This window comes from Pseudonaja textilis, chromosome 5, assembly GCF_049901715.1.
Source record: "Pseudonaja textilis isolate UNSWEBS1 chromosome 5, rPseTex1.2, whole genome shotgun sequence".
Lineage (NCBI taxonomy): Eukaryota > Metazoa > Chordata > Lepidosauria > Squamata > Elapidae > Pseudonaja > Pseudonaja textilis.
The window spans coordinates 46,679,881-46,706,411 of NC_141994.1; the positions used below are offsets into that span (position 1 = coordinate 46,679,881).

Genomic DNA, 26,531 nt, shown 5'->3' on the forward strand with positions numbered 1-26,531 from the left:
TTATCAAAGTTAATTAGTTTGCAGCAGTCTTTTAACCGGGGATTCCTAAGACTCATTAAAAGGTTTCTGTTCCTTTTGGTTGTTGTTTGTCTTATTGGAAAAGGGTATGGATTAGAACAATACAGCACTTCATATTAATATATACGGATCCAAGACAAAGGGTTTATTGACCAGCCTTTTGCAACTTGCATACTCTCAAATGTATGGATTTCAACCCCCAGAACTTCTAAGTCAAGACAGCTGCTGCTGACAATTCTGAAAGTTGAAGTCCATGTATCTAGAGAAAACCCAATTTGGACAAGGTTCAGAACACTGGTAGAGGAAGATGAAAAGTAAACTTGATCAAGCATGGTGTTTGCTACTGCACAGCACACAAGCTGCTGCTGTTGTTAAACACCCATATTTGTCATCCCTACTGTATCAGCACTATTGTCCTGCAGCCCCGTTTAAGATCACCTAAGGTGAATAAGAACAATTAACACCAGGATGCTATGACACTTCTGGATAATATTTTACTAACAATTACTCAATTTGAGCAAAGTATTGGTTTCTTCTATGCAGGGAAAGTGATGAGACAGCACTTGTACTGACATCTACAACAGGGGTCGCCAACCTTTTGGACCTCAGGGACCACCAAACTCATAATTTTAAATCCCAGACCACTAATATGAATTTTGACTGACGGTGGCGGGAGAGAGAGAGAGAAGGAGAGAGAGATATCTGATCGAACTTTCCTCCCTCCCTTTCTCACACACACACACACACACACACACACACAAAGGCAGGGGTGGGATTCAAATTTCTTAACAACAGGTTCTATGGGTGTTGCCTAATTTGTGGGTGTGGCTTGGTGGTCATGTGACTGGCTGGGCATAGCTTGTATGTAAATATTATATTTATATAAATATTGATTTTTTTTAAATAAAAAATGAGCAACTTTTACCCAAAATCAGGCAAAGCAGGCAGGCAGATTGAATTGCTCACAGAACCAGATTCATTCAGAGATCTGTGAGATCGGCTACCTGAGCCTGCCACATAAAATTTGCTTGCAAGCAAACCCATAAAATTTGCTAGCAAGCAAATTCACAAGGTTAACTCACAACACACCATGTATGTAAATATTGAATTTTTTTTATAAAAAAAGAGCAAAATCAGGCAAGGCAGGCAGGCAGATTGAGTTGCTCACAGAATCACAGATCCACTTAGAGATCTGTGTTTCTGCCATCGGCTAGCTGAGTTTGCAGTGCTTCAGTCCTAAGGCAGGTTCAACTCTGCTTAAAAGCAGAGCCGAAGATCTAAAGATTAGCTAGAAAGCAAGAAATCCAACGATTTCCTGCTTTCTAGCTAATCTAAATCTCCTGGCACAGCAGAACAGCTGATGGCCAGAAAAAGGAAAAACAGCAACTTAGCAGGCAAGTTTGCCAGGTAAGGAGTGAGTGGGTGGGGAGGGCAGGCCACGTGGGCAGTGCAGCCTTGTGTTCCTGTGGAGCCTGGATTAATTGCTTTAGGGGTGTGTGCTCTGGGGGTGCCATTTCTCTGTGGACCACCAAAATTTTCTCGTGGCCCACCAGGTGGCTGTGGTCCACCGGTTGGTGACCGCTGATCTAGAACTCATTTGGCTTGTTGAATCTAATAGAATGGATAAAGTGCTCTCTAGCACTAGTTACTCAAGATAGTTTAGATCCATGCACCTTTTAGTTCTTTTGGGTGGTCTATGGGAAGCAATAGTGGTGAATTCCTGGTTTCAGGAACTGATTAATATTTCTTCAACCAGATACCGCCTTTAAAGAAGCATTAGTTTATCCTTATTGAAGAGCCTTCCCTTAATTTGGCTTCTTTAGACAACCAAAGAAGGTGAATGTGGATTTAACTTCAGAGGACCCTAGAGAAAGATGATTTGTCTGGATCCTTTTCAGAGTTCTTGCCTGGGATTAATGCTACAATGGCAATGATACCCTGGTAGATGCCAAGACATGGATAAAAGTGGGTATCACTCCTGGTCCTATTTGATCTCTCAGTGATGTGTAGTAATTGAATGCTTTTAGCTCAGAGTTAGGAAACTGAAATATTGTTTTGTAGAAATTCTCCTGAGGTGTAATTCTGGATTTGGAGTGGTAGTGAGAGATTGACTTACCAAGTATTCCCTTGTAGATTCCTGCTGAAAACAATTCTGTTTCTGTTTATAAAACTATATTTTTTTCTATGAACTATATTCTTTTAGAGTTTTCAACAATTAGTTTTAATAAAAAAAAAATTCAAAATATACATTGTTGATGTTTTAAAAGAGGAAACAAGAAGTACTTACTAGGTTTTATGGCATTTGGTGCACTGGAGGATCCATTTCCCCACGTGGTAGAAGTCCCTGCTTCCTCTACTTCACCCCAACCAGGACTGGCTTCATTTGGTTCACCCCAAGCAGCGGTACCATTATCTGGTGCAGGTGGTGTGCTTTTGTTCCAGACTAAATACAGAAATAATTTTCAGTCTAGGCTATTTATTCACTAAAGTGTTTTTCTAATAACCAAAACAACATAATCTCAAAATATAGGTAGGCCTTGACTTACAACCATTCATTTAGTGACTGTTCGAAGTTAAAACAGCACTAAAAAAGTGACCTATGACTGCTTTCAAACTTATGACCATTGCAGCATTTGGAGCCATGTGATCCCCTTTTGCGACGTTCTGTCAAGCAAATTCACTGAGGAAGCAAATTCACTTGACAATTGTGTTACTAACTTAGAAACTGCAGTTATTCACTTAACAATTGTGGCAAGAAAGCTCATAAAATGGGGCAAACTCACCTAACTATCTTGCTTAGAAATGGAAATTTGGGGCTCAGTTGTGGTCATAAGTTGAGGATTACCTGTAAAGCTTTCTCTTTCTACACAGCTGATTCTACTTTATCATAGATCAGTTTTAATATCTATTTTAAATCCTACATTATTGTGCTAAATCAAGTAACAGGTTGTCATTACATTAAAAGTAGAGTTTGATTTTACAGACAATATAATTCAATATAATCACAAATTGAGTGTAACAAAGAAGGAGGACTTCAGATAAAAATTCTCTGAATGAGATCAGAAAAATGTTAATATATGTGGAATATATTATACTATGATCATGTATAACCTATGTTATCCACAATTTGCTCAGAAAAACATGATTATGATAGTATAAATCTCTATATTGGCAAAAATATAACATATTTTCCTCCATTGTCTGACACAAACTGTTCATATAACAATACAAGGCAGGAGAAGCACTTAAGAGCTTGGGTACATCTAAGTTGAATGTAATATGCTTTTTAACTCCTCCTTCTGATGCTTGGAAAAGCAACATAATTAATTGGAGTCACATATGTTGCTCAAAGATTCTCCACAGTTAACGTTATTAATATCAGAGTCTATAACAAAATAATTACTATTACTGTTATGAATATTTACAAGCACCCAATCTATATTATACCGGTAAATGGTACATGTTAATCTGATAGAACATTTAGCCTTAAAATAACCAATCTGTTGGATAGAGCATTGGAAATCTATCATTTGTATGTTCATAGTCCCTTCTCCTTAATGAGAAGTAATCACAAAAATTTAAATATCCAATAATTTGTAGAACATTATATTTAAAAAACTATCTAACAACAAAAAGGTGTGCAATCCTGGAGAGAATAGGTGCCAAGGATCCTGCCAGTCCTATTGGGAAATCTATCTTCTGCTACTCCTACATTCCCCTTGACAGAAATTGTAACAAGGAGCTCATCATTTCTGGAAATAAATGCTTTATGAATTTTATTCACATTAACTATACATTATGAATGTCTTAGTAATAGGAACCTCACAGGAATCTGATTCTTTGGCCAATGCGAATGAGGTTCTGGCAGTCTGGTTCATTCTATTCTTTTTTTAAGTTAAAGGCAGTTCAGAATTCCCCTTCCTGACACATCAAACACAAGAATAAAATTGCCTATAAACAGTAAGCATTTCATAATATGTTATATAAGACTACTGTATTCAAGGTTTACAGTCTCGTATTTCAAGGACACATTAGATATATGACAAACTACAGAACAGACTTGAAAATTATTGTAGATCTAAATTTAGGGTTAGGTAAACTGTTTGCATCACCATGAAAATAGTTAAAAACAATTACCTGAGGCTGTAACTTTGCTAGGCCTTGGAGGAGGGTGGTTCTGTTCTCGTGAAGCTTGTCCACTTTGTGAGTTCTTGTCCCACAGATTCACATTCTTATAATTGTAACTATTGGGGTCTCCCCAAGCTGAGGTGCCATCATCAATATCCATTTTACGACAAATTGACTGGGGGGATGGTTCTTCCCAGCCACTGGGTTCTTCATCCTTTGAGACAGTTGACTGTGGCCCACTGTTCCAGTTAGAATTGGGTAGCCTTCCATTACCTGGAGGCTGTGGTTGTGGAGGTGGTGGTGGGTCCCAGGAACTGGGTGCCTCTGACTGCTGATGGTGCTGTTGTGGATTATTCCAGGAACTGGGTTGTCTACCAGTATCATTCCATGCTGGAGTTCTTTTACTATTATCCCACCCTGCTTTAGAAGAAGAGTTTGAATTTGCATTATTACCCCAAGTGCCAATCTCATTCTGGCCAGCTTCACACCAACCTGATATTGACTTATTTCCTGAAGTTTCCCAATTGCCATTTTTTGTTTGGTCAACTTCTTCTCCCCAGCCATTCTTCCCAGAAGACCATCCCTGATTAGGTGGCCGCCCATTCCATCCTGGGTCTTTGTTGGAATTCTCATTCCAAGATGCTGTGGCTTTTTCATCTGGTCTTCCCCCTCCCCAGTTAGAACAATTGCTTTTGTAATCATTCCATCCTCCAGTGTTTTTGGGCTCTTTCCATTCTGTTGGAGTTGAAAGCTCACCCCATCCAGACTTGATTGGATTGCTTTGGCTGGGTGCATCTCCCCAGCCCCCTGAGTTCTTTGTCTGTATGGTAGAACTCTCCCACCCCTCAGTACCTTTATCAGACTTTCCTTCAGCTCTTGGCATCTCTTCTATGTCCCAAACAGTATCTTGCTTGATTTGAATTTGACCCCAACCGGTATTTGAAAGCACTCGGGGGTCTAAATCAGTCCTGCTTAATAAAGTTTGCAAAACTGCCTGACAATCAGGATGTGTAGGCCTGTATGATCGGCGTCCAGAATTGTGACTATCACTGCTTCCTGCTTTATGGTTGCTTCCAGTGCTTTGACCTCCAATCTCACTTCCTGCGGAACTAGAAGATCGTCCCCAACAGGGAGCCTGGGAATTACCTTGGTTTTCAGGAAGCAGGTGGCCCCTTTGATTGTCCCATGCTCCAGTGCTAGAATTTGGTTGGTTTGGACCATTCCATTCACCAATCTTCAGTTCATCAGACCCAGACGGCTGTTTCCATTCTCCCTGAGACATCCCTGATGTCATTTTGTTCCCTTCATTCCATTTACTTTCACCAGAGTGTTGAGGGCCAACGGTCCAAGACCCATCACCCGTAGATCTATTACTATTATCCCAAGATTCATTTCTTGACCCATTCGATTTTTGAACAGAAGCTCCCTTCCATAAGTCTTCCCTATCCTTCCCATTGTTCCCATGATTTCCAGAATTACTTTGATTAGAAGCACTGTCCATTCCAGAAGGCCCCCTAGCTGTACCCCAAGACCCAATGTTCCCAGTTTTTCTCTCTCCAGTACTTTGTGAAGGGGTATCAGTGCTCCTGGAGGGGTTCCCAAAGCCCATTTCAAAGGACATTCCCTTATTCTCTACTGGGGTTGGTGAACTTAAGTTCAAGGATATAGCATTTCCGTTTTTTGGTCCATCAGTGTTGTGGATTTGAGCATGTTCTCTGCCAGAGACAAAATTAACACCCGCATTTTCCATCTTTGACTGCTGTTCCCTAGAAGTCTGACCTGTTGTATTAATCTGTGCATTTGAACCATCATTATCAGTTTCTGAAGTCCCTTTCCTTGAATTGCCCTCCTGAATTAGTGCTGGCCAAGCAGATGGGTTGCTATTTGGGTTAAAATTGTTAAAGCCAGGATTGGGGCCAATTCTATCCTGCCCACTCAAGTTTCTCCAGCTTGCTAGACTACCATTACTCTCTGCTGAAGGACTGGAAGATTGAACAGGTTTAGCCTTGGGGTCGGATTTCCAAGCCCCAAGATTACATTCATTACCAGAGCTTCCAGACTGGCACTGGTTTCCTTTTCCTTTGTTGCTACTGATGCTTCCCAGCAGAGTGCTCTTCTCTGAGCTGGAGTTTGAGGCACTGTTGTTGTCTGTGGAGTTTTCGGAAGAAGACTCAGTATCTTTGCTAGCAATACAAGGCCACTCTTCCATGTCAGACCCGTCTACAATCACCTTGTCCCAGACGTGAGTAGGGTTGACATTGGTGCTGTTGGAGGACACTCCAGGACCCCAAGTGGAATTTGCATAATTTGAAGCAGCAGCACCTCCAGTTGTTGAATCTAAAAGGGCAATAGACCAAATTATTCATAAATCCATGTAAGACCTTAAGTAACATGTACGTTTGCTGAAATTTTGAATATTTCACAATCCTGTGAAAGACATTCTTCACTGCCTATACTTCCTAGTTGGTTGGATGCAGACTGTAAAAGTATTCTGCATCTAGTGTAGGTACTGCTACAATTAGTAATCTTAGTAAACTTCTCTATAAAATTAGTAAACTTCTCTATATTGCTAGAAAGTGTTATGTGAAAGCCCAAATTAACTAAATCCACAATGGGTTGGTGGAGGATAGTATCTTTGGGCTCACGTGGCATATTAGGTTTTTATTTATTGATCATATTAAATTGTATATACCACAAAGCCCCCCTCTGAGGGATATGGGTGGTTTAGAAATATGAAATGTAAATAAATATTAAAGATTGCAAATTGTATCATAAAAATAAAATGATAGCAAATGAACCAATGATTGGAATGGTGCAATTTTGTGGACATGGAACATCTGGAGGGAAATAAAGATGCAGATTAATAATAAACAGTATAAAGTGTTTTTCATAAAGTATGAAACAGTGCTACATCAGTTATTGGTGGTATTTATGAAAATAAGTATCTATAGGTTGGTAATAAGTGTATGTTATATTTCAATGAATTATGATAACAAAAGAACCAGGTAAGCAAGGTTTGGAGTAAAATTATGTAAATTGTTGAATGAACATGACCAAGGAGAAAATTTTTGTTGCTAGACAATTTAAATGAAGCTGCTTGAAATAGTAAATCAGCGAATACCACAGAAATGTGAGATGGAACATTAATATGATTAATGAAAAAGATTGCTTAGTGGAATGAGGAAGGCAAGAGGCTTAGATGGAGAAAATGTAGATAAGATAATCATTGCTGCAATACTTGAGAGAAAGTAATTGTGTAAGATTTAGACAAAGAAAAAGATTGTTGCAAGGAATAAAGAAAACAAGGAAAAATCAACAGACTATGCAGAGCAATGTTTATGGAAATTTTAAAAAACAGTTTGAAAAATCAAACTAAAAAAAATAACCTTCAACAAACTGAACAGAATTAAAAATAAAACTCATGAAATTATTTGAAAGGAAGCTGAAGTGAGGGAATGGAAGAATGCTACATAGGTGGTCCTTGAGTTATAATTGCTCACATGACAGTGATTTACGTCCCTCTTGCCCAAACTCTGCATTTACTTCCAGTTTCTGGCAAAATGTCCCATAGAAAGCAATGAATTTGCTTAATGATCATGGATATGTTTAAGGACTATGGTAATTTTTTTGAACAGCAGCTTCAAAAAAGGTCAAAAATCAAATCTGTCACAAGGATGATCCCCTTTTGACTATCAAAACTTATGACCATAATGGGAAGGCTCAGTTACCAGCAAAAAAAGCTAATCCAAATATGAACCAAGTCTAGGAAGCTGCCTAGCAGCAAAGAAACTCTTAGTAGGAATTGTCATAAGATCTTTATAAATGACACTACTGTTAGGTCCAGGGAGCTTCTGCATTTGCTGGAGTACGAATGACCATAATCTGATTTGGCTTTTCTTTTACAGATTACCACTGTCAGACATAGCATTCACTTTTTTCTTCCTTAGATGCATGAATGCTTCACAACTAGGGAGATGATCTTGGTCAAACTACTGTTATTTTGGGTGGGAATGATAAAGCTGTTGTCTCAATATCTTTGCTAAATCCTGGTACCACATACATCTTGCTGAGACCTGGCAGCAAAAAGTTGGCATTTTGTTAAACTTTCTTCCTGCTTCTCTTCTTCATCCACAGAAGAGTCTTAAGACAAAGTCATGATACTAATAACTGGGAGAGAGATGGATGGCATTGTAGAGAATGGTAAATTCCCTCAGAAATGGATTCCCAATTGTACTTTCATATGCTAAAAAGACTCACTGCAGTTTGTTGAAATTGGTGAGCAAAGAAGTGGAGTGTGGAATGGAGCTTGAAAATAAATATTTTAGACTGAGGCAGGTATGGTTTGATACTGCAAAATAAAACTGACAAAGTCAAATTACCAGTGTCACTTTAGACCTACTTCTCCTCAGACCTGGTCAGAGTGCTTTGAAGACTTTTAATATTTGTAAGCATGATATCCAGCTGGTGATTGATCAGACAATCCTAAGATTTCAAGCTCTATATTAGAAATGTTGAAGATACTGACCAGGATTTTAAATTTACAGTCACAGTAGGCTTTAGGCTCATCACAGTTACTACTCAAGAGCAGCAGACTGTCTTAAACACAGCTTTCTGCATCATTGGAGCTGCTGTGTATGAAGTAGTATAGACTTATTGTGGAAGAAATTATTGGAGGTACAAAAATCTTTTTGTGATAAGCTTGACTTCTGAATACCTGACAATGCAGGTAATATGAGCAAAAAAAGCAGCAAAGCAGTATTGTTTAGCTTTGGTTAGTTTACTCAGGGCTCACATCTATAAAAATGAAACACCAATAGAGAAACTTTGACAAGAAATAAGCTTTCATGCACAGAAGAAAACAAAGGAGATTGATAAAGTACTGTTCTCTTCGAGGACATTTTTAGACACAAAAATGTATCTACCAAAAAATATAGAGTTCTTGAACATTGCTTGCACTTCCCTCCCCTCCAATCTTTTTGGTTACCATTTGGATGTATTATTCTCATTGTGTTGCTTTATCATTTGTTTATTTACTGTTTTATTATTTTACTTCTGTTCTGTTTACACACCTTTCATTTTTTTATTCTAAGCCAGGGGTCTCCAAACCCAGGACTGCACAAGTGGTGCAATAGCGTGCACCTATTTGTGCTAATGGCTTACCCAACACTCGCACAGAACCATCCCCTCTCCCCCACCTGCATTGGTCCACAAAGCCAGCAAGGTTGGGGACTGCTGTTGTAAACTGCCTCACGGCGAGATAGGCAGCAGATAAATTTAACAAATACATAAATCAATATTGTTGTATAATCCATCAATATAAATCAGAGCATGAAGAACTGTATGTATTCAGCATGTTTTTATCATTTGTTCATTAAGAATACAGACAGCCAAACATAATTCTTAGCATACTATCAAAATAACTCATAGGAACTAGACTCTGCATGTGGGATGCATACTCTTAATTCTGCGGCAGCAATCACTCAAAATACTCCATTGGGAACCTGTACATTACCCTGTTAATAAAAACATAAATTAACACTCCAGTGGTCAGTATATAGTAAAACCAGCCTCTTGCAGAACTCATTCTGAATACAATGTCATAATGCTTTAAGAAGTTTGGTTTTCCAAAAATTTAACACTCAGTGGCTTCAGTTCATGCCGATACTGGTACAAGATGTTGATGTGAAAAGAAGTAGACCCAAATATGTACTGGATACATTAGTTGCTACCACTTTGTGTTTAATGCCAGGAAGCCTTTGCTCCTTTAAGCAACTTATTTATTTATTTATTTATTGTTTCTTTTATGTATTTTTATTTTTCTTATATGTATCCATATATTCATAACTATGTTTTTACTTATACCTATTCTCTTGTAAGCAATTGACAAAAAAAACTTGCTACAGCTATGACAGACTGCTTTACAAATTGCACCATACAAGCTATTAGTGGCTGCCTATGCTGTCAAGATAGAAATTTTAGGTCATAAAATTATGGTCTGAACTGAAAAGCTTTATATTTGAATTTCCTACTACCTTCTCCAATGCTGATGCTGTAATAAATTGTTATTTTAATACCAGATTAAGTTGTTATAGTATTCATATGCTATCAGTGTTGCCACCAAACTAAAGAAGATACAATCCCCTTTGCAGGCCTTTATAGTAAATCAAACTACACAGGCCTTAGGTCTATATTCTAAAGCCCCCTCTCCTCTATCACCCTTCTGGATTCATCTTTTGGACTTGTCAGAATGAGAGAAAATTAAATAATTTATAATAAATGTACATAATGTATTGCATTTTACAGGCTGTTTTGAAGTCATTCCCCAGTTTAACACTGATCACTTTCCAGTGTTTCTATGTTTAGAATCAATCATTTATTGTATGTATCTCACACGGTAGTAAAACCATAAAATCCAAAATTAAATAATACATTGAAGAAATGACAGACGTACAATCTGACCCAGAAGAAGCACAGATACCCAAGGTTACATTGCTAACATCTGACAGATAATGAGAAAGGTGAGGGAGTTTTTATAATTTTAAAAGCAAGAAATAATTACACATATCGAGTTTCAAAAAGATAGCAATCATTTGTTTTCTTGATTATACTAGAGTTACTGATTATGTGGACTATGGCCTGTTCTTTAAATTATTGTATGGCATACCCTTTTAAAACAAGGAAATGCCAGGTTACTCAGCTACCTGTTGTATGATGACCAAGGAAACAACAAAACAGAATATGGAGCAATTCAATGGTTCAAAATTGGGACAGAAGTTGCCGCGGTTAATTTATTTGCAGAATATATCGTGTTTCCCTGAAAATAAAAGCCAGTGTTTTCTTTTGGGCTCCGAAATAAGCACTAGGGCTTATTTTCTGGGGTGGGTGTTACTTTTTTTGAGTGTTGCCGCTGCGAGGTGGGGGAGTGGAACTGCCCCACATGCCTTGCACCAGCTTACATCAGGGCCCCCACAGCCTAGCGGTGTCAGCTTTGGCATCCCTGTTCAGCAAGAGGCCACAGAAGTGGCCCGGCGGCCACAAGGTGTCTTGCTGGACGGGGATGTAGGAGCTGCCGCCATGAGACAAGGCCGTTGTTGGGGCCTGTCTGCGGGGCCCTGAGGTAAGCCGGTGTGGGATGCGTGGGCAGCTCCATCCCCCCTGCCTTGCCTCATGGCCGCAGCAAGGGCACATTACTCGGCCTTCTGCTCCAGTGCCATGCCAGAAGAAGTGGGCTAGTGGACATGTGGGCTCCTGCTGCACATGGCCGGTGGTGCTGCCACCACAAGGCAGATGGCCTGGCTATGGGGGCCCCCAAGTTAAGCCGGTGTGCGTATGGAGCAACTCCACCCTCCCTCGCCTCATTTCACCTAATGTCGGTGGCACCGTGAACAACCAGGAGGAATGGGTGGGTGGCCAGCTGCGCAGGTGCTTAAGTAGGACTTATTTTTGGGATAGGGGTTGTAATGGGCACACATGCAGAAAACATACCAGGTCTTATTTTTGGGGTAGGTCTTATTTTCGGGGAAACACAGTATCACCTTGATAGCTAAAATCAAGGAAAACCTAAGGAATTCCTTGTGGAAGGTGAAAAGGATATTGCAGCAGTAGGAAACTATTGCTCAATATTAACAGATATTAAAGTTAAAATAATAGGCAATCCCAACCCAAATAAATACATGTTTTTCATTACATCTTAGTGGTAATATATAGGTATGAAAATGGGACCATAAAAATGGTGAAACAAAGAAAAATGATGCTTTGAATTTCAACGTTGGAATAAAATTGACGCGAACCCAATGAACCATAAGAACAGCAAATAATTCAATGCTAGATGAAGTAAATCTGGATGTCACAATAGCCCTAATGCAGCTAAGATTTAGTTTGGACACATGAGAAAGCAAGAGTCATTGAAGATCCTGATGCTTAAAAAAAATCAAAGGCAATTAAAGATAAAGGCTAACAAAAGATAAGTGATTAGATGCTATCACTGATAGCACAACCTGGAATTTATAAGAATTCAAAGCAGTTTCTCATAGAAAGTCTTAGAGAAATTATGTCTTTTAGGTCTCAAAAGTTGGGTTTGAATGTCTTTATATTTACACAGTTAGTACTGTTATGTGACCCTGAAGCAAAGTAACTCGCATACTTAACTTTAAAGACTTACATGCAAAATGGAGGTACATATATAAAACTTACCTAACTATAATTAAAAAATAAGCAAACATAACTTCAGAAGCAGGGTAATGCAGCTTCAACCTATCATATTCCATCTGGACATATTCAGTGCTTGTTTCTTTTTAATACTCACATCATCCCATCTAGCCTAGCCATCAGCAGTAAAGAGTAGACACCTGACATCCAATCATATTTATTTTCCAATCACACGTTGCAAAACAACTTAAATACAATGTCTCAAGCACTCAGTGTGAGACATCTTGAAAAATTTCTCTATGGTTCTTCCTCCTCTAGAAACAAATCTTCTGGGCATGTGATAACTTTAATCTGTTTACTGGTTCTGGTAACAAACTGATTTAGTACCAGGATATTTCTGAATTCATACGAACTAATTAATTCACATTTTTCAGATTCAGAAGATTAAAAATCTCTGATCTGAAATCAGAATAGTTTGAACTTAGAATGCTTTTTTCACTTCCCTCTAAGGAAATATGCTGGAGAAAATGTAATCTGTTTTTATAAAAAATCTACTTACCTAGCTTTATGTGAATAATTAAAATAAAATTTTTATTAAAAAATGTATGCTTTGTATTCCGCCTTATTCCCAAAGACTGTGATTTTCCTTCAAAGGTTGTTACAGAGATTTCAGGATATAAATGAGTAAATTAAAAAAAATCAATTTCTAAATTCAAAATACAAAATTGTATGACATAGCAGAGATAGCAAAATACTAAGCAGAATGCTAATGGTTTCATACCAGTTGCAGTCCCACTGTCACATGGCAGTAGCACTCCTGTTACTGGTTGTGCGTTGTTTGGATTTGCTCCAGGTGCTGGAGAGGAAGTAGGCCCTACTCCACTTCCAAGGAGCATACAAGATGGCGGAGGGGGCTGCCCACGTTTCAATAACACTTTGTGGTCCTGCTGGCAACGAAATCGCGGCGGCACCTCCCGAGGCATGTAGCGGGCAGCGCTTGGCGGTTGACCATTCGGCACTGCCACCCTTTTGGCATTATTGCCACCGTTTATAGGTGGCGATGGAGAGCTGCCAATTGGGCTGGCGGTCACTGGTTGGCTTAAACTTGTTTTTGTCGCTTCGGGCACTATAATGTAAAATATTGGGTGGTATTTAGTATTGTTTACAAGTTTAATGGTGTCATAAAATCACAATAAATAAGAGCTATTAAAATATTGCTAACTTTAAGCACGAAGAAAATTAGGAATCACTATAACATGAATTCACAAGGAAAAAAAAAATCAAGATTAGAGAAGTTTGCCAAGAATCCACTAAAAGTTTTTCAGTCTATCAGCTATAATTATCAAGATGGTATTCTCCACCAAAGAAGGGGTGGGGGAGTAAAAATGTTGTGTCTGACTCTAGAGGGCAGTACTCATCTCAGTTTCTTAACCAAGCATTGTCCAAAGAGGCTTCTGTGGTATATGGCCAACATGACTATACATTGAAGTGCACAGAATGTCATTACCTTCTCACCAAACACATTTCTTTTAAAAAATGAAAGCAAATGAGTGATTACAATGGCTAGACTATAATGGAATAAAATAACAGAAAAACTACTTAAATTATTTGTATTGTTTTTCATCATGGATAGTATTCCGCCATAGTATTTAAATGGGGCAAATATACTATAAACAACTGTAAGAAAGAACTACTTTGTAACTAGAAATATAGCTTATTTTAAAACTTTGTCTTCATATTAGATTGGATTCTGCAAATTATACAAAGAAAAACCTTTTTATTTGTTCAGTTACACTTTTTCATTTTATGATTTTAAGATGTTTAACACATACATTTGACAAATTCAGACTAAAAAGTAGAGACATAAGAAATACATAAATACTTTTACTTTTTTAAAAAAGTTTATGCATGTTGACACAATCTTAAAAATACATAAACATGAAGCAACTGTAATAATCTTTTATAAAAATCTTCAAAAGTATCCTATTTAAGTGGATATAGCTTTTTAATAAAATGGGAAGAATAGTATTCAGAGAAAACAGAATTGTATAGCTTTAGTTATTAGTACAAAATGTATTGAGAAATGATATGGTCATAAGTGGTCAGATGACATATTATTATCTAGACAAGCCATGAAGAAGCCTCAAAGAATCTCTTCAGTCTCAGTAAAATAAGAAATGAAGTGATAAATGAGTTTAAAGAGGCAAACTGATGTACCTTATAGGTATAGCTTTTACACAGGATTATGTGTCTTTTTAGTATAAGTATGAAGCATTTTAAGTCATATTGGGTATGATTATATCTCAGCGGGTAGCATTTTCTAACCCACTCTCGGCAAATGAAGCTTGTCTAGAGGCTATCTTTACATTTTTAATGAATTATTTATACTGTAATAATAGTTACAATAAATGCAAATTACATGTTATATATTAGTTATTTAAAACATTTATTTCTGCTCTAAATGCTTTAAAGTTAAAAATAGATTGTAAATAGGAGAGCTAAAATGATTATGTTGGAAAACAAACATCAAATTCCCTTGAAAAGCACCTCTAATATCCTAGCGGAGTATCAAAGAGCAAATTGGGTTTCACTAAGAAAAAGTACCAATGTCTATGTTAGATAAAATGAAAGGACTTCTTTTGGTGTTTGAAGGGATGGATTCTGTAACTAATTTGACTGTTCTTCATGATATGTTTATGAAATTGACTCATGGATGGATCAAAAAAGATTTTTCAGATAAAGAATTGTTGTTGCTGATTGGCTCCTACCTAAAAAGATAGAATTCTGTCATAAAATCAAAAGGTGCTTCATAGCACTATTGGTTTAAGGGTGTGCACACTTATGAAACCACATTATTGTATGTTTGCTGTTGTTTTATTTCCCTGCCAAAAGATTTCAGCTTATTTTTCAATTAAATTGTATAGCTTATATATTATATTAAAGGTGGGGAAAAAATTCTGGAGTGATTTTTTTTTTACATCTCAAAAACCTAGCATTTTAACAGGGGTGCGTAGACTTGTTATACAGCCTCTATAATCTGATATCTGATTCTGTAAAATCTGTAAGTGTCACACCATGAACAATCTGGAAGTTTTTCAGATAATCCCACATAAAGCTCTTTGAAGTTTGATCATTTTGTAAGTAAGGCAGGTGCTACCAAATTGAAGATCTAACTTCCAAATAAATACACAAAATGTCTTAATCAAGAGTGAAATTATATTCATTTCGTCACGGTAAGCGTCCACATATCCAGAACCAAAAACTGTCCATAACATAGAATTGTGCTTAGCTTTAAGAATTTATTTTCTTTCCAGCATTGGTTAGAACTGTGATGGTGAACCTATGGCCTGCATGTCAGAGATGGCACGCAAAGCCCCCTCTGTGGGCACACAAGATGTTATCCCAGCTCAGCTCTGCCACATGTGTGCCTCCCACCGGCTAGCTGGTCTTCGGGTGTCTGCTGCACATGCATGGGGGCGCATGAATTGGGGTGGCACATGCGCAAGGGATATGTGCACATTGCACTTTGGGGATGCACGTATTTATGTGCGCTTTGGGCACTTTGTGCCGAAAATGTTAGCCATCACTGAGTTAGAGTCTTTTTTCTGGGTTTGTTGTTCTATTGAATAACATCACATTTTAGTTTTTTTGTTTAAGTCACTCCAAAACCATGTGTGAATATATTTGTGGGAACTATGATTCAGGAGAACTATGACTCCATAGACCTAGGATTTATGTTTCAAAAGACAGGCCGTGCTCACCCTGTGGAATATGGTATCAGCTAGGCATTTTTAGTTTTCAGTTTGGTTAATTTAGAATTTATCTCCAAGCCACTAAGCAAGGATTCCCAATAAATTAAAGATCTATTAAACCTGAGAAGAAATAAGAGTTAAATCTCGCCTTTTCTAAGTTACAACTAAGTTATTCAATTAAAAACAATTATTTTTAGTCATAAGGGCGCTGTGGTCAAGAAACGGAGAGACTGCGAGTTCTAGTCTTGCCTTAAGGCCAAAGCTAGCTAGGTGAGATTGGGCCACTCTGAAAAAGCTTGCCAAGAAAACTGCGAGGACCTATCTATCTAGGCAGTGTCCAAGAATTGGACGTGACTGAATAGAAAAACAAATGAAAATAAACTAGCACTCTTTAAAGACTGGAAAAACAAAACATTTCTCCTTTATATTGTAGAAAAAAAAAAGTTCTGTATTCAGTTAACCCCATAGTACTTTACATAAGAATACGGGCTTTATCATAAGGATAAACCTGGCTGGGTGACTTTGAGCCAATTATCCTCTTTCAATCCAACTCACTAAGCTGCTTTTGTGGGTAAAATAGAGATGAAAGTTGTATTAGGTATGCTTGTTGTTTTGGGACATATAAAAACTAATAAACGTGAAATATGAAATATTTTTGTAAAAAGTAATTGATTTCTCCAGAAATAGCAAAATAGCAAGAAAAGCAAAAAGTTAGAAAAATTAAAGCTTCTTACCTTTGGTTTTTTGATCTGTGACCTATAATTAGCAAGAATAAAAACAAAAGTAATTCGGTTTTCATAAGTTATCATAGTTTTGAAACTACTATTATCTAAATAATAATTACTAACTACTCATAGATAGTAATAGCATACTAACATGCAGCGGTACCTGCCAATATTAAAATTTCAGTCAGGCAACTCATTATTTCTATCAGTAGAGATACCGGTACTATATATGCATTTTAAAAAAGTAAAGTAAACTATGGATTATGGCAATGTAGATTAAATCCGTGAAAATCCTGTATTTTCACGGAACTATTCAATTCATCAGGAAGCCGATACAAGATATATATTTAGGATTAAAGAACTAGAACCAAAAAATAAATCTGTTCATAAAGCATCCATATAAAAATCCAATCTTGCTTATCGTAAACTTTGTTCATTTTAATAATAAGAAGAAGATATAAACGCAATCTAGTTACTGTTATTGTTAAATATGCAGGCTATACAAATTATTTAGAGCCCCTTTAAATACCTTTTGTGCCACAGACCAAGACTTAACTCAAGACTTAAATCTTAACATTTCTTCAAGCCTTCACAGACCCTCTATCATGACATCATGGTCTCCCAGCGGTCGGCAGACTACAGGTTCTAAGTAACAACCACTGACTTAGAAATTTACCAGCACCCATAGCTACTTCCTCTCTAACCCCAATATGGCATCTTGAATCATAATCCATCTCCTAGTGTAATGTATATCTTATCACAAGCCAAACGCTTATTTTCAACATTTAACTGATAAACCAGAAACATTCTAACTCCCTTACTGTAGATTTTAAAATTAATACAAATAGTTGTAAAGGTTTCACTGCAATAAGCCACCATTTACAAACATTATTAATCCTTGCTTTTCCCCCAAACCATAATAAAAAGTCAGGATGAACTGTTAGTTCAGATGCTTGCTCTTTCATACATTTCTGAATTACCAAAACTTGCTATGATAACCCAACTGAAAAATTATAACTACAATTAGCCTCAGAATTGTGACATATAGTATGTTTACCAATCATGGTTGGAGAGCAATAGTAACTATAATTTACTTAATTTAGATAGTACAAAAAAGTAAACTGGAAAAAAGGCAGGAAACTGAGCCATTAATAGTGTCATTTATATCATATCTCATTATGATTTAGCCATAAACTAGTATGTTACTCTTCCAGCAAGTGGGTACAGGGAGAACTTACAGTGGATTGTTTGATTTTTTAATGTATCATACAAATTAAAGACTTGGGAAATCTGTTTTTTTTTCAAGAACAAAAAAGTAAGAGAACAAAAGAAAACAATGAGTCCAACCCTCATTTTGTACAGGCAATATTAGACTTACAATGACATTGAAAAATGTGACATGACCTTTTTCAGTTATGATCTTTGCAGCATCTCTGTGAGCAAAATTCAGGGACTCATATTTATGATGGCCGCAGTGTCCTGGGGTCATCTGATCCCCTTTGCAACCTTCTGACAAGCAAAGCCAACGGAGAAGATAAATTCACTTAACAACTGTGTTCCTAACTTAACCCCAGTGATTCATTTAACAAATGTTGCGAGAAAAGTAGTAAAATGGGGCAACACTCACTTAACAAATTTCTCACTTAGCAACATAAATTTTTGAGCTCAGTTGTGGTCATAAATCAAGGACTATCTGTATTAAGCTTACTGACTTGTTTTTGTTGAAGAAATGGCCAGGAAATCAACATTTGTTCGCAACTAAACTTATGTTCTCATCCTATGGGGGCAGAGATAGTGCAATTGATTTGACTGATATCCTGCTGTTCTGTTCATGGATTAGGACTACATAACTTTAAGATAAAACTATTAAGACATAAATACTCAAATTATTAAATTATTTTCAATTCTATAACAATGATTTAAAACAAAGTGGTGGAAAATGTGCTACCATTCAACTATAGTTCTGAACAGTCCAGCTGCTAAGTGTTAAAGGATGCAGGAAACTACCTTAGTGGCACCTGGAAGGCCATATTCCCTGTTCAAAATGCTTTCCCCATATAGTTGTGCAATTGTTTATAACAGATGTTATAGTAAATTTTGGAATAAGCAGGAAAATAACTAGGGTTAGACTCAGGTGTCAGGTTAGATAGCATATGGCATCTATTTTATACAAATGATGATGTAGGTACAATTGAAAAGTAAGAATGCATGAGTAGTTGTTATAAATGCAAAGTAGCTAGGATAGATAGAGCCTGACTCAGTCCATTGCAAGTTGAAGGCTTCTTCATTTAGATTGTAGACTGTATTCTACCACATTGTTCCAGTGTGGTTGATAACTTTCTTTTGAACTTTCCAGTCTAGGACTACGAGACTAAATGATTCCAAATCCTGAAGCCATTTTCTGTCCAAAGAACTAGAACCTGGGCTTCAAAACTTTCAACCCAGCACCTTAACTACTATGTCACACTGGTTCTCCAACGTATGAGTTTGAGTGTACATGCATATACATATGCTCTCATATGATCGAACCACTTTTTGTCTCCCATATGAATAACAAAAAAGTTAGGTAATATGTGCCACATCTTTTATTACATTTTTATTGGTATGAAATCTAAACCGAACAAACTTTAAATAAAGCTGAACGCATTATAAAAACTGGGATATGTTTTCTAATTTGAATTCTAGCCTTTGCTATTCCAAATGCTTACTTTACAATAAAATATTAAATTTCCTTAGTATATGTTGCAAGAGTTAATTATGAAAACCTTTTAGAAATTAATAAAGTAAAATTATGTACGGATTTATGTTAATTTTTGATGATGCTGGGTATTTACATAGCAACAAAGTCATAATGTGATCACTGTTTAAACCAGCTTAGCCAAATCCATAGAATACGGTGCATATAAAAAACACTTTCCTTTTTGCTGCTATTTAATTCAATTGATGGAAATAAATCATATGGTTTATAATTTGTCTAATTTTTATTTAGGTAAAAGATATATGAAAATCTTGTTAATATCAGTTGTTAAAGGCCAAAGAGATCAGGAAAACCAGTATTACACTTTTCCACTTGCCTTAAGATTAAAGATTAAACTCAGCAATAACCTTTGAAGTACCTGAGACTGTATGGTATAGCATTTCCTGCTTGAGCAGGGGTGGGACTAGAAGATCTCCAAGGTCCCTTCCAACTCTGTTATTCATTTTACATCCATAAAACAAATGCCTTTTATTGTCACAAAATAAGTGTGTTGTACTGGTAAATATTATAACCTAGCCTTGGACAAATCTATATTTAACCTTTTTCTCAACAGAGATCTTTACTGAGTGAATTTGGACTTCTACTCTCAACTCAATGCTATCTCACAAAGGTGTTGTGGGATTAACTGAAGGAAGATTATCATATAATTTTTCTGAGCTCCTAAAGGAATGTGGGATGTTCAAGGTTGATTAAAGTCATAACTGCACCCTCATAATTTTAAATTTTAATAAATTGAATAGAAAATAGAGTGTGAACATATTGGTAGATGGGATAAGGTGGTGAGATCTAACTTCACAGTAATCTCTTGGATGAGTTATTAGGCATAAAGTTTACAACAAAAGTTTTGATAGTTACAATGTAGTTAAATACAATGCAATCAATTATATTAGCTTTACTTAATTTTTAATTACATGGAATTTGAAATTACATTTATTTTATCTCTATGGTATTACTTTATCTTATCCCATCTATTTCACAAACTACTGCTTATTAAATATGTCCCTTATCCTAGATCAGGTTGTGTGTTCTTCTTTTAGACACGACATTCTGGCCTATAAAAGCCCAGAAAAACAGCAAATGAAAAACTCTACATCTTCTTATGATAGTAATATATGTGACATTGCCGGAACTTTAAAAAAATCTTTACCAGCAATTGTTCAGGGAAAAAGATACGGTTTAGATCCTGGCAAAGTTACCATCTTTGATCAATAAATTTTTCTTGGTTCCTGCATAACTTTTTATCTAAAGGTAAATGGCGGATGTCTACAAATTTGAACTTTATATTTTGTAGCTCTCCAGAATTGTTGCTAGGAATTGTTTTTAAGTCCAGCTAATTATTTAAATACTAGCAGTTATTTTCAAATATACACAATTAGGCTGGAAAAAAATCACTAACACTAAAATCTTTGAAAGGCTGAGAACCAAGGAAATAGGCAACCTAGAAAAGCAACAGTACTTTTTAAATTGTGTTAGTACTGATATATACAAATAGTCCTTTACAAATATTAGATTAATTGTTTTAAACTGACATTATTTCTAAGTATCCTAAAATGAATGTTGACAGTAACCAAATTACTTCTAAGATAGAATCAATTTATCGTTCAATATATTAGGCAAGATACTTTCTTAGCTAATTTTTACAAAGTTTTTGTAAAAACTTTGATTCTTTCTACTAAAAACAAAAATGCCTGCATGTGTTTGTTTACAAAAGTAACTCTTGAATCTTTCTCAGTCTGTGAAACAATTATTACATATTAAAGAAACATTTGGGAATCAGTGTTATCAGACACTGATAAGGCTACCTCTTAAAAAAACCCATTCTGGAGTTCTGGAAATATTATTAAACGGAGGCAGTATTTCTGCTAATGACGCATTTTTATAGTTATTCCAGGATGGATTACAGGTAGTCCTCGATTTATGACAAAAAATTGAGCCCAAAATGTCTGCTGCTAACATTTGTTAAGTGAGTTTTGCCCATTTTACAACCTTTCTTGCCATGCTGTTAAATGAATCACTGCAGTAATTAAGTTTGTAACATGGTTAAGTGACTCTGGCTTCCAGAGTCAGAAGGTCACAAAAGGGGATCACATGACCTTGGGAATAGGACACAGCAACTATTTTAACTATAAATCAGTTATCAAGCATCTGAATTTTGATCATGTGACTATGGGGACGTGCAACGATCCTAAATGTGAAAAACAGTCCTAATTAACTTTTCAGTGCTGTTGTAAATTTGTATAGTCCCTAAATGAACTGCTGTAAGTCAAGGACGACTGCATTAGTTCACAATCTTTTGCTAAAAGCAAGCAGAAAATATTTCATTATTAATAATTATTACATATCTAATAATTAAAATATATTACAATTTACAGATATAAAGGGCTCCCCCTTCAAGTATTTCCTAAAGCCCAAACCAATTCTCTAGATTGGTTTTTTTTTAAACAATATCCTCACCTTTTCTATTCAACTTACCTACTCACAAGGATAAATAATAGGTGTTTTTAGATAAATACAGAAGCAGAAAAATATACATAGCAAACCATCACTTGGCTGTATGCAAAATTCAAGGGGTATCTTGTGTACTTAAAGGCTTTTTATTGTGAGCACAAAACTGAATGAAGGCAGGACAAAGTAGAACATGGTTGAGGGCATAAAGGCAGTTACTTTAAGTGAACTGCCGATTATAAAAAATGAATACTGAATGACAAAAAGCCAAATACCCTTACCTTCTGAGTAGATTCCTTCTTTTTCTTATCCTCTTTTTTTCTTTTCTTGTCTTCCATTAACTGTTCTTCCTTTTCTTGCTCCTTCTCTCTGTTAAAGTTTAAAATTAAAATTTATTCCTATGTGTGCGCTCTATTCCCAAAAAGAAAATCTAATATATTGCAATACTGACCCTATTTCATGTAAACAGAAATGTTTCAATCAAATACGGGTTAACTACTCTAAAATAAAACTTTGCTATAATTGCTTAATTACCTTCATTTCTACAGCATCCGGTCCTACACTCCATGTATATTAGAAGCATGAAGAAAAGATAACTTATAGAGTTTGTATTTTTTTAATTTCAAACTGATTTTTAAAATTGGCAGAAGTTCACACTGGAAACATAATTAGTGCTTATTTTCTTGAGATGCTTCTCCATCAATGTATATTACTACCTTCAGGCAAATATATTCCAATAGAAAATATGCCCCTGACTCGGTCCCAGAATGTCACCAGGATTCTCTTTAATATCTAAATGGCACCATTAAAAATAATTTATATATTGCTTCAATTTTACTATATCCTACACTATTTAAAAATATATATAATATGAAACAACTGAACAAGCCAATAAAGCAAAATAGTAGTGCCTGGGGCAAGGTGGTGGTAAAGAAGCCACAAAATAATGCCTGCCCCAAGTCTCACATAACACAGAAAAGAGAATCTCTTTTTTAAAGTATGCATCTCCATAGAGAAAATTTACATCATGTTGTCGCTTCCCTATGGGTTCAGTTAAAGTGCTGCCCACCCACCCTTGAGCTGGCAGGCATAACATTTCCTGTCAATTCATATCCTACCTCTATTCTGGCTTATTAGCAAGTAACCTGAGTGCTAATTTCAGGTGTGAGATGTATTCATTCCTCCTTTCTGAATACTACTAGATCGTGGGAAACAATCTGCCAATATCAGCACTACTTTAGTGGCCCTCTTGGAAAATCAGCTCCTGGCAGACTTCTTCTCAAGCTAAACCCACTGTGAACTCCTCCCCTGTAAGACAGCCAAGAGAGGTGGGATAGAAGAGTAAAGTAGAATGTTGTCTCCCATTTTACTGGGCAACATTTCTCTCAAGGTTATGCTGATGTAGCACACACCAAACCTTCTGTCAAAAGCAGCTCAACCAGCAGATGATCTTTTGAGCTGCCCAGTAATGAAAAACAGAATCTTTCCTCCTTTACTGATCTTCCATGCCATGCATTGATTACCTGTCATATGGATTTGTTTTGAGTATGGGTTTACTGTTCTTACTTTTCCAGAAACTATAGACAGCTAATCTGCAGAGTCCAGTAGGTAGGGTGTACAGTGGAAGAGTTCAGTGTGAAAACTCACTCTTCTTAAAACAGAATGCAAGAAAACTGATCCCACTGCATACAATCATCTTGTTCTATTACAAATAGCAACTCACAACAGCGTTTGCACATCTTGAAATTGATCAGGTTCTTGTCTTATGGAAGTTAACACAATTTTAATCCCGGAATACCCAACAATAGCTTAAAGTACCTCCAATATAAATTGAGATTGAAGGCAATATTATAGAGGCACACCAGAGAAAAAGGGTTGCTAGGGAATATTTATTCTATATATAGAGATTTTACTTATTCGAACTGCTGTGGACTTTGCAATATGTTGCTCAAACAGCAAATGCTCCCTTGAACATTGTAGAGACTAAAGGGTGACACAGTAGTCTTTGATTTACAACACTTTGTTCAGCAATTAAGTTATGGTGGTGCTAAATGAAGGGACTTATGACCACTCCGCAAAGTTATAGCCATTGCAAATCCTCCAGTCATGTGATCGATTGACAAATATTTGGATGCTTGGCAGGCAACCTGCACTTACAACTACAGGGATGATTCAACTCTCCCCTACCTATCTCTTCCCAACTATACCTTTTTGATTCCCTGCATTCAAAGATCCCTGTCACCCTAGCTAACCTTCGCTGCCTTCTCACTCTGGCTGCTGACAAGCATGAGCAATCTGGTCCCTTGTGAGGCAGCTGCTGATTGCAAAAGGCTTTCTTCCAAAGGTCACACATGGCAGTTTCTTTGCTGGAATTGGAGAACACAGCTTCACTTGGACAGCAGCCACCTTGCAAAGGGTCCTGTGCAGACATGCCTTGTCAGCAGTGAGAAAGAAGACAGAGGTTAGCTGGGGCTGTAGAGCATAGAGAAGCAGGGGTCTCAGTTCAGGGTGTTGAAAGTACCTGAAACTGGGCTTGGGACTTTGCACTGTGTGGCTGGGGCTTCCTGAGCTTTGCACTGTACTCCTGGGCTTGGTTAGGGTGGTTAAGGCTTTGTACTATACTATAGCTCAGGGGACTCCTGCAGTCTCATAGTTGTGGCATGCCAAGAAGCCGTTGACTTTCTGTGTGGCAAGTAGCCCCAGAGCTTCATGATTTGGGGGCTGCTTAGCACAGCACAAAGCGAAATGCAGTGTAGCCAAAAGGACAAAGAAGGAGAGGAGATAGGTGGGTGGGGGAACACAAATGTAGTCCCTTACCTTACTAAGGTTCAAGGCTGGAAGGGACCAAGTCCAGAATAGCTTTAATTGGAGTTGGTTCTTAACTAAAGACTAGTGGAATTTGCTTAATGATGGCAGTGGGAAATGCCAAGGCTGCCATTGCTAAGCAATGTAGTTACATGATATCATGCTTTATGACAGCACCATTTAGCAATTAAAAAATTTGGTCTCGACTGTAATTGTTAGTCGAGGACTACCTGTATTTTAATTGCCTGTAACTCAGATAGAAGAGCTAAAGTGCCATTACTGTTCTAATGATACAAATTCTTTCATTTTTATAGTTTAATTTTTAGGATAATGTTAGGCATTTTTAATATATCTTAGGAAATCATTCTAATCTGCATGAGGCTGAACAAAGTGAAATACAAACCAGATCTGCTACTGCTATGTATTGGCAATTTAGTTATAAAACTTATGCTTAATTACATTGTTTTCGTAACGAAACAACTATATAGTTTGGGAATGCTCCTCAATTCAGTCATTTTTCAAATGCTTAGACTGCTGTCTTCTAAGCATGTTTCCGCAAATATAGGGTGCACTTTTTTTAGATCAACCAAATCCATTGGTTGCAAAAGGAAATGACTGACTAGCTTGTTGCCCAAACATCATATGGTTTTTGTTAATATCCTTACTACTCTACATAAAAAATGTATTAAGAACAAATTCAACAAGAGTAATTCCATAAGCAAAGTCATATTACGTTCTTTTCCCCTGTGAAAACTTATTTTAGAAAACTTAACTGATTGAAAGAAAAAAAGATGCATCTTAAGTCAACTAAAATATTTTTCCATGGTGCAATGTGTATGTACATATTGGTATGTATGTATGTATGTATGTATGTATGTATGTATGTATGTATGTATGTACTGCTCCACGAAAAATTTAGTTACTGTTACTTATTTTATCTTGCTGTGCTGTGCTATGCTATGTTGATGTTGCCACTATTTTAAAGAGAGAAAGAAGGAAAAAATTATACAGGACTGCGGTATTTGAAACTCTGAGTGACACAGAGTAACAAGAATACTTATTCTCTATCTATGAATTCCTTATCTTTTCCCAGAATTCTTGGATGAGAAGCAACATGTCTTCAAAGAAAAATCAGAAAGTCCCACTGAAAAAGCAACTTTGTGACAATCATGGCCTGGATGATTGAGAATTGCCATAGACATATGTTCACATTTACATTATAATTCCTCAGTTCAATTCTTTAACAACTAATTGTAAATGCAATTTAGAAGCATTATAACTATTCCTCTTTAACAATATTTAACAAGTGCTGATAAATGATTGTTTTTATAAAAAATCAAGAGTCATTATGTTTTTAGGTCTCTTCCCTAGGTTTAACAAAGTTGACAAACTGTCTCAAAGTTCTGCTAGAAATAATGGAAAATTTCTGACAATATGCATAGAGTCTGCTGAATCCTTGAGGAATACAGTAAGGATTTCCACAGACCTGGCATGTTGAAAAGACAATGTACACAAACACAACTTGTAGAGAAATTACTTAAAATGAAGAAAGATCCACTATGATGAAGCCACAGAATATTGGAATAGCCAAAATTTACAAAGCTTGCTGCAACTAGCAAGTCAGAAATGCATGAATCAATATTTGCCACCTTACTGCTATGTACTGATCTTTCCCATAGGGTATTTTAAAATCTATCATCACGGATCTTTCCTTTTTTAATAATAACTTGATTAAAAATTACAATCATAGTA

At 36.5% G+C, this 26,531-nt stretch overlaps 1 protein-coding gene across 8 annotated transcripts in view; it reads right to left on the reverse strand.

Annotated features, from left to right (window-relative positions):
• The window catches only part of TNRC6B (trinucleotide repeat containing adaptor 6B), a 107,690-nt gene that overhangs the window by 35,992 nt on the left and 45,167 nt on the right, over window positions 1–26,531 (reverse strand). For all 8 annotated transcript variants that reach the window (XM_087934776.1, XM_087934774.1, XM_087934775.1 and 5 more), the window contains 5 exons: window positions 22,256–22,343; window positions 16,781–16,802; window positions 13,076–13,420; window positions 4,156–6,483; window positions 2,306–2,461 (listed from right to left, as the gene is read on the reverse strand). In XM_087934776.1, coding sequence (XP_087790902.1) covers window positions 2,306–2,461; window positions 4,156–6,483; window positions 13,076–13,420; window positions 16,781–16,802; window positions 22,256–22,343 — 2,939 coding nt within the window. The remainder of the gene's footprint in view (window positions 1–2,305; window positions 2,462–4,155; window positions 6,484–13,075; window positions 13,421–16,780; window positions 16,803–22,255; window positions 22,344–26,531) is intronic.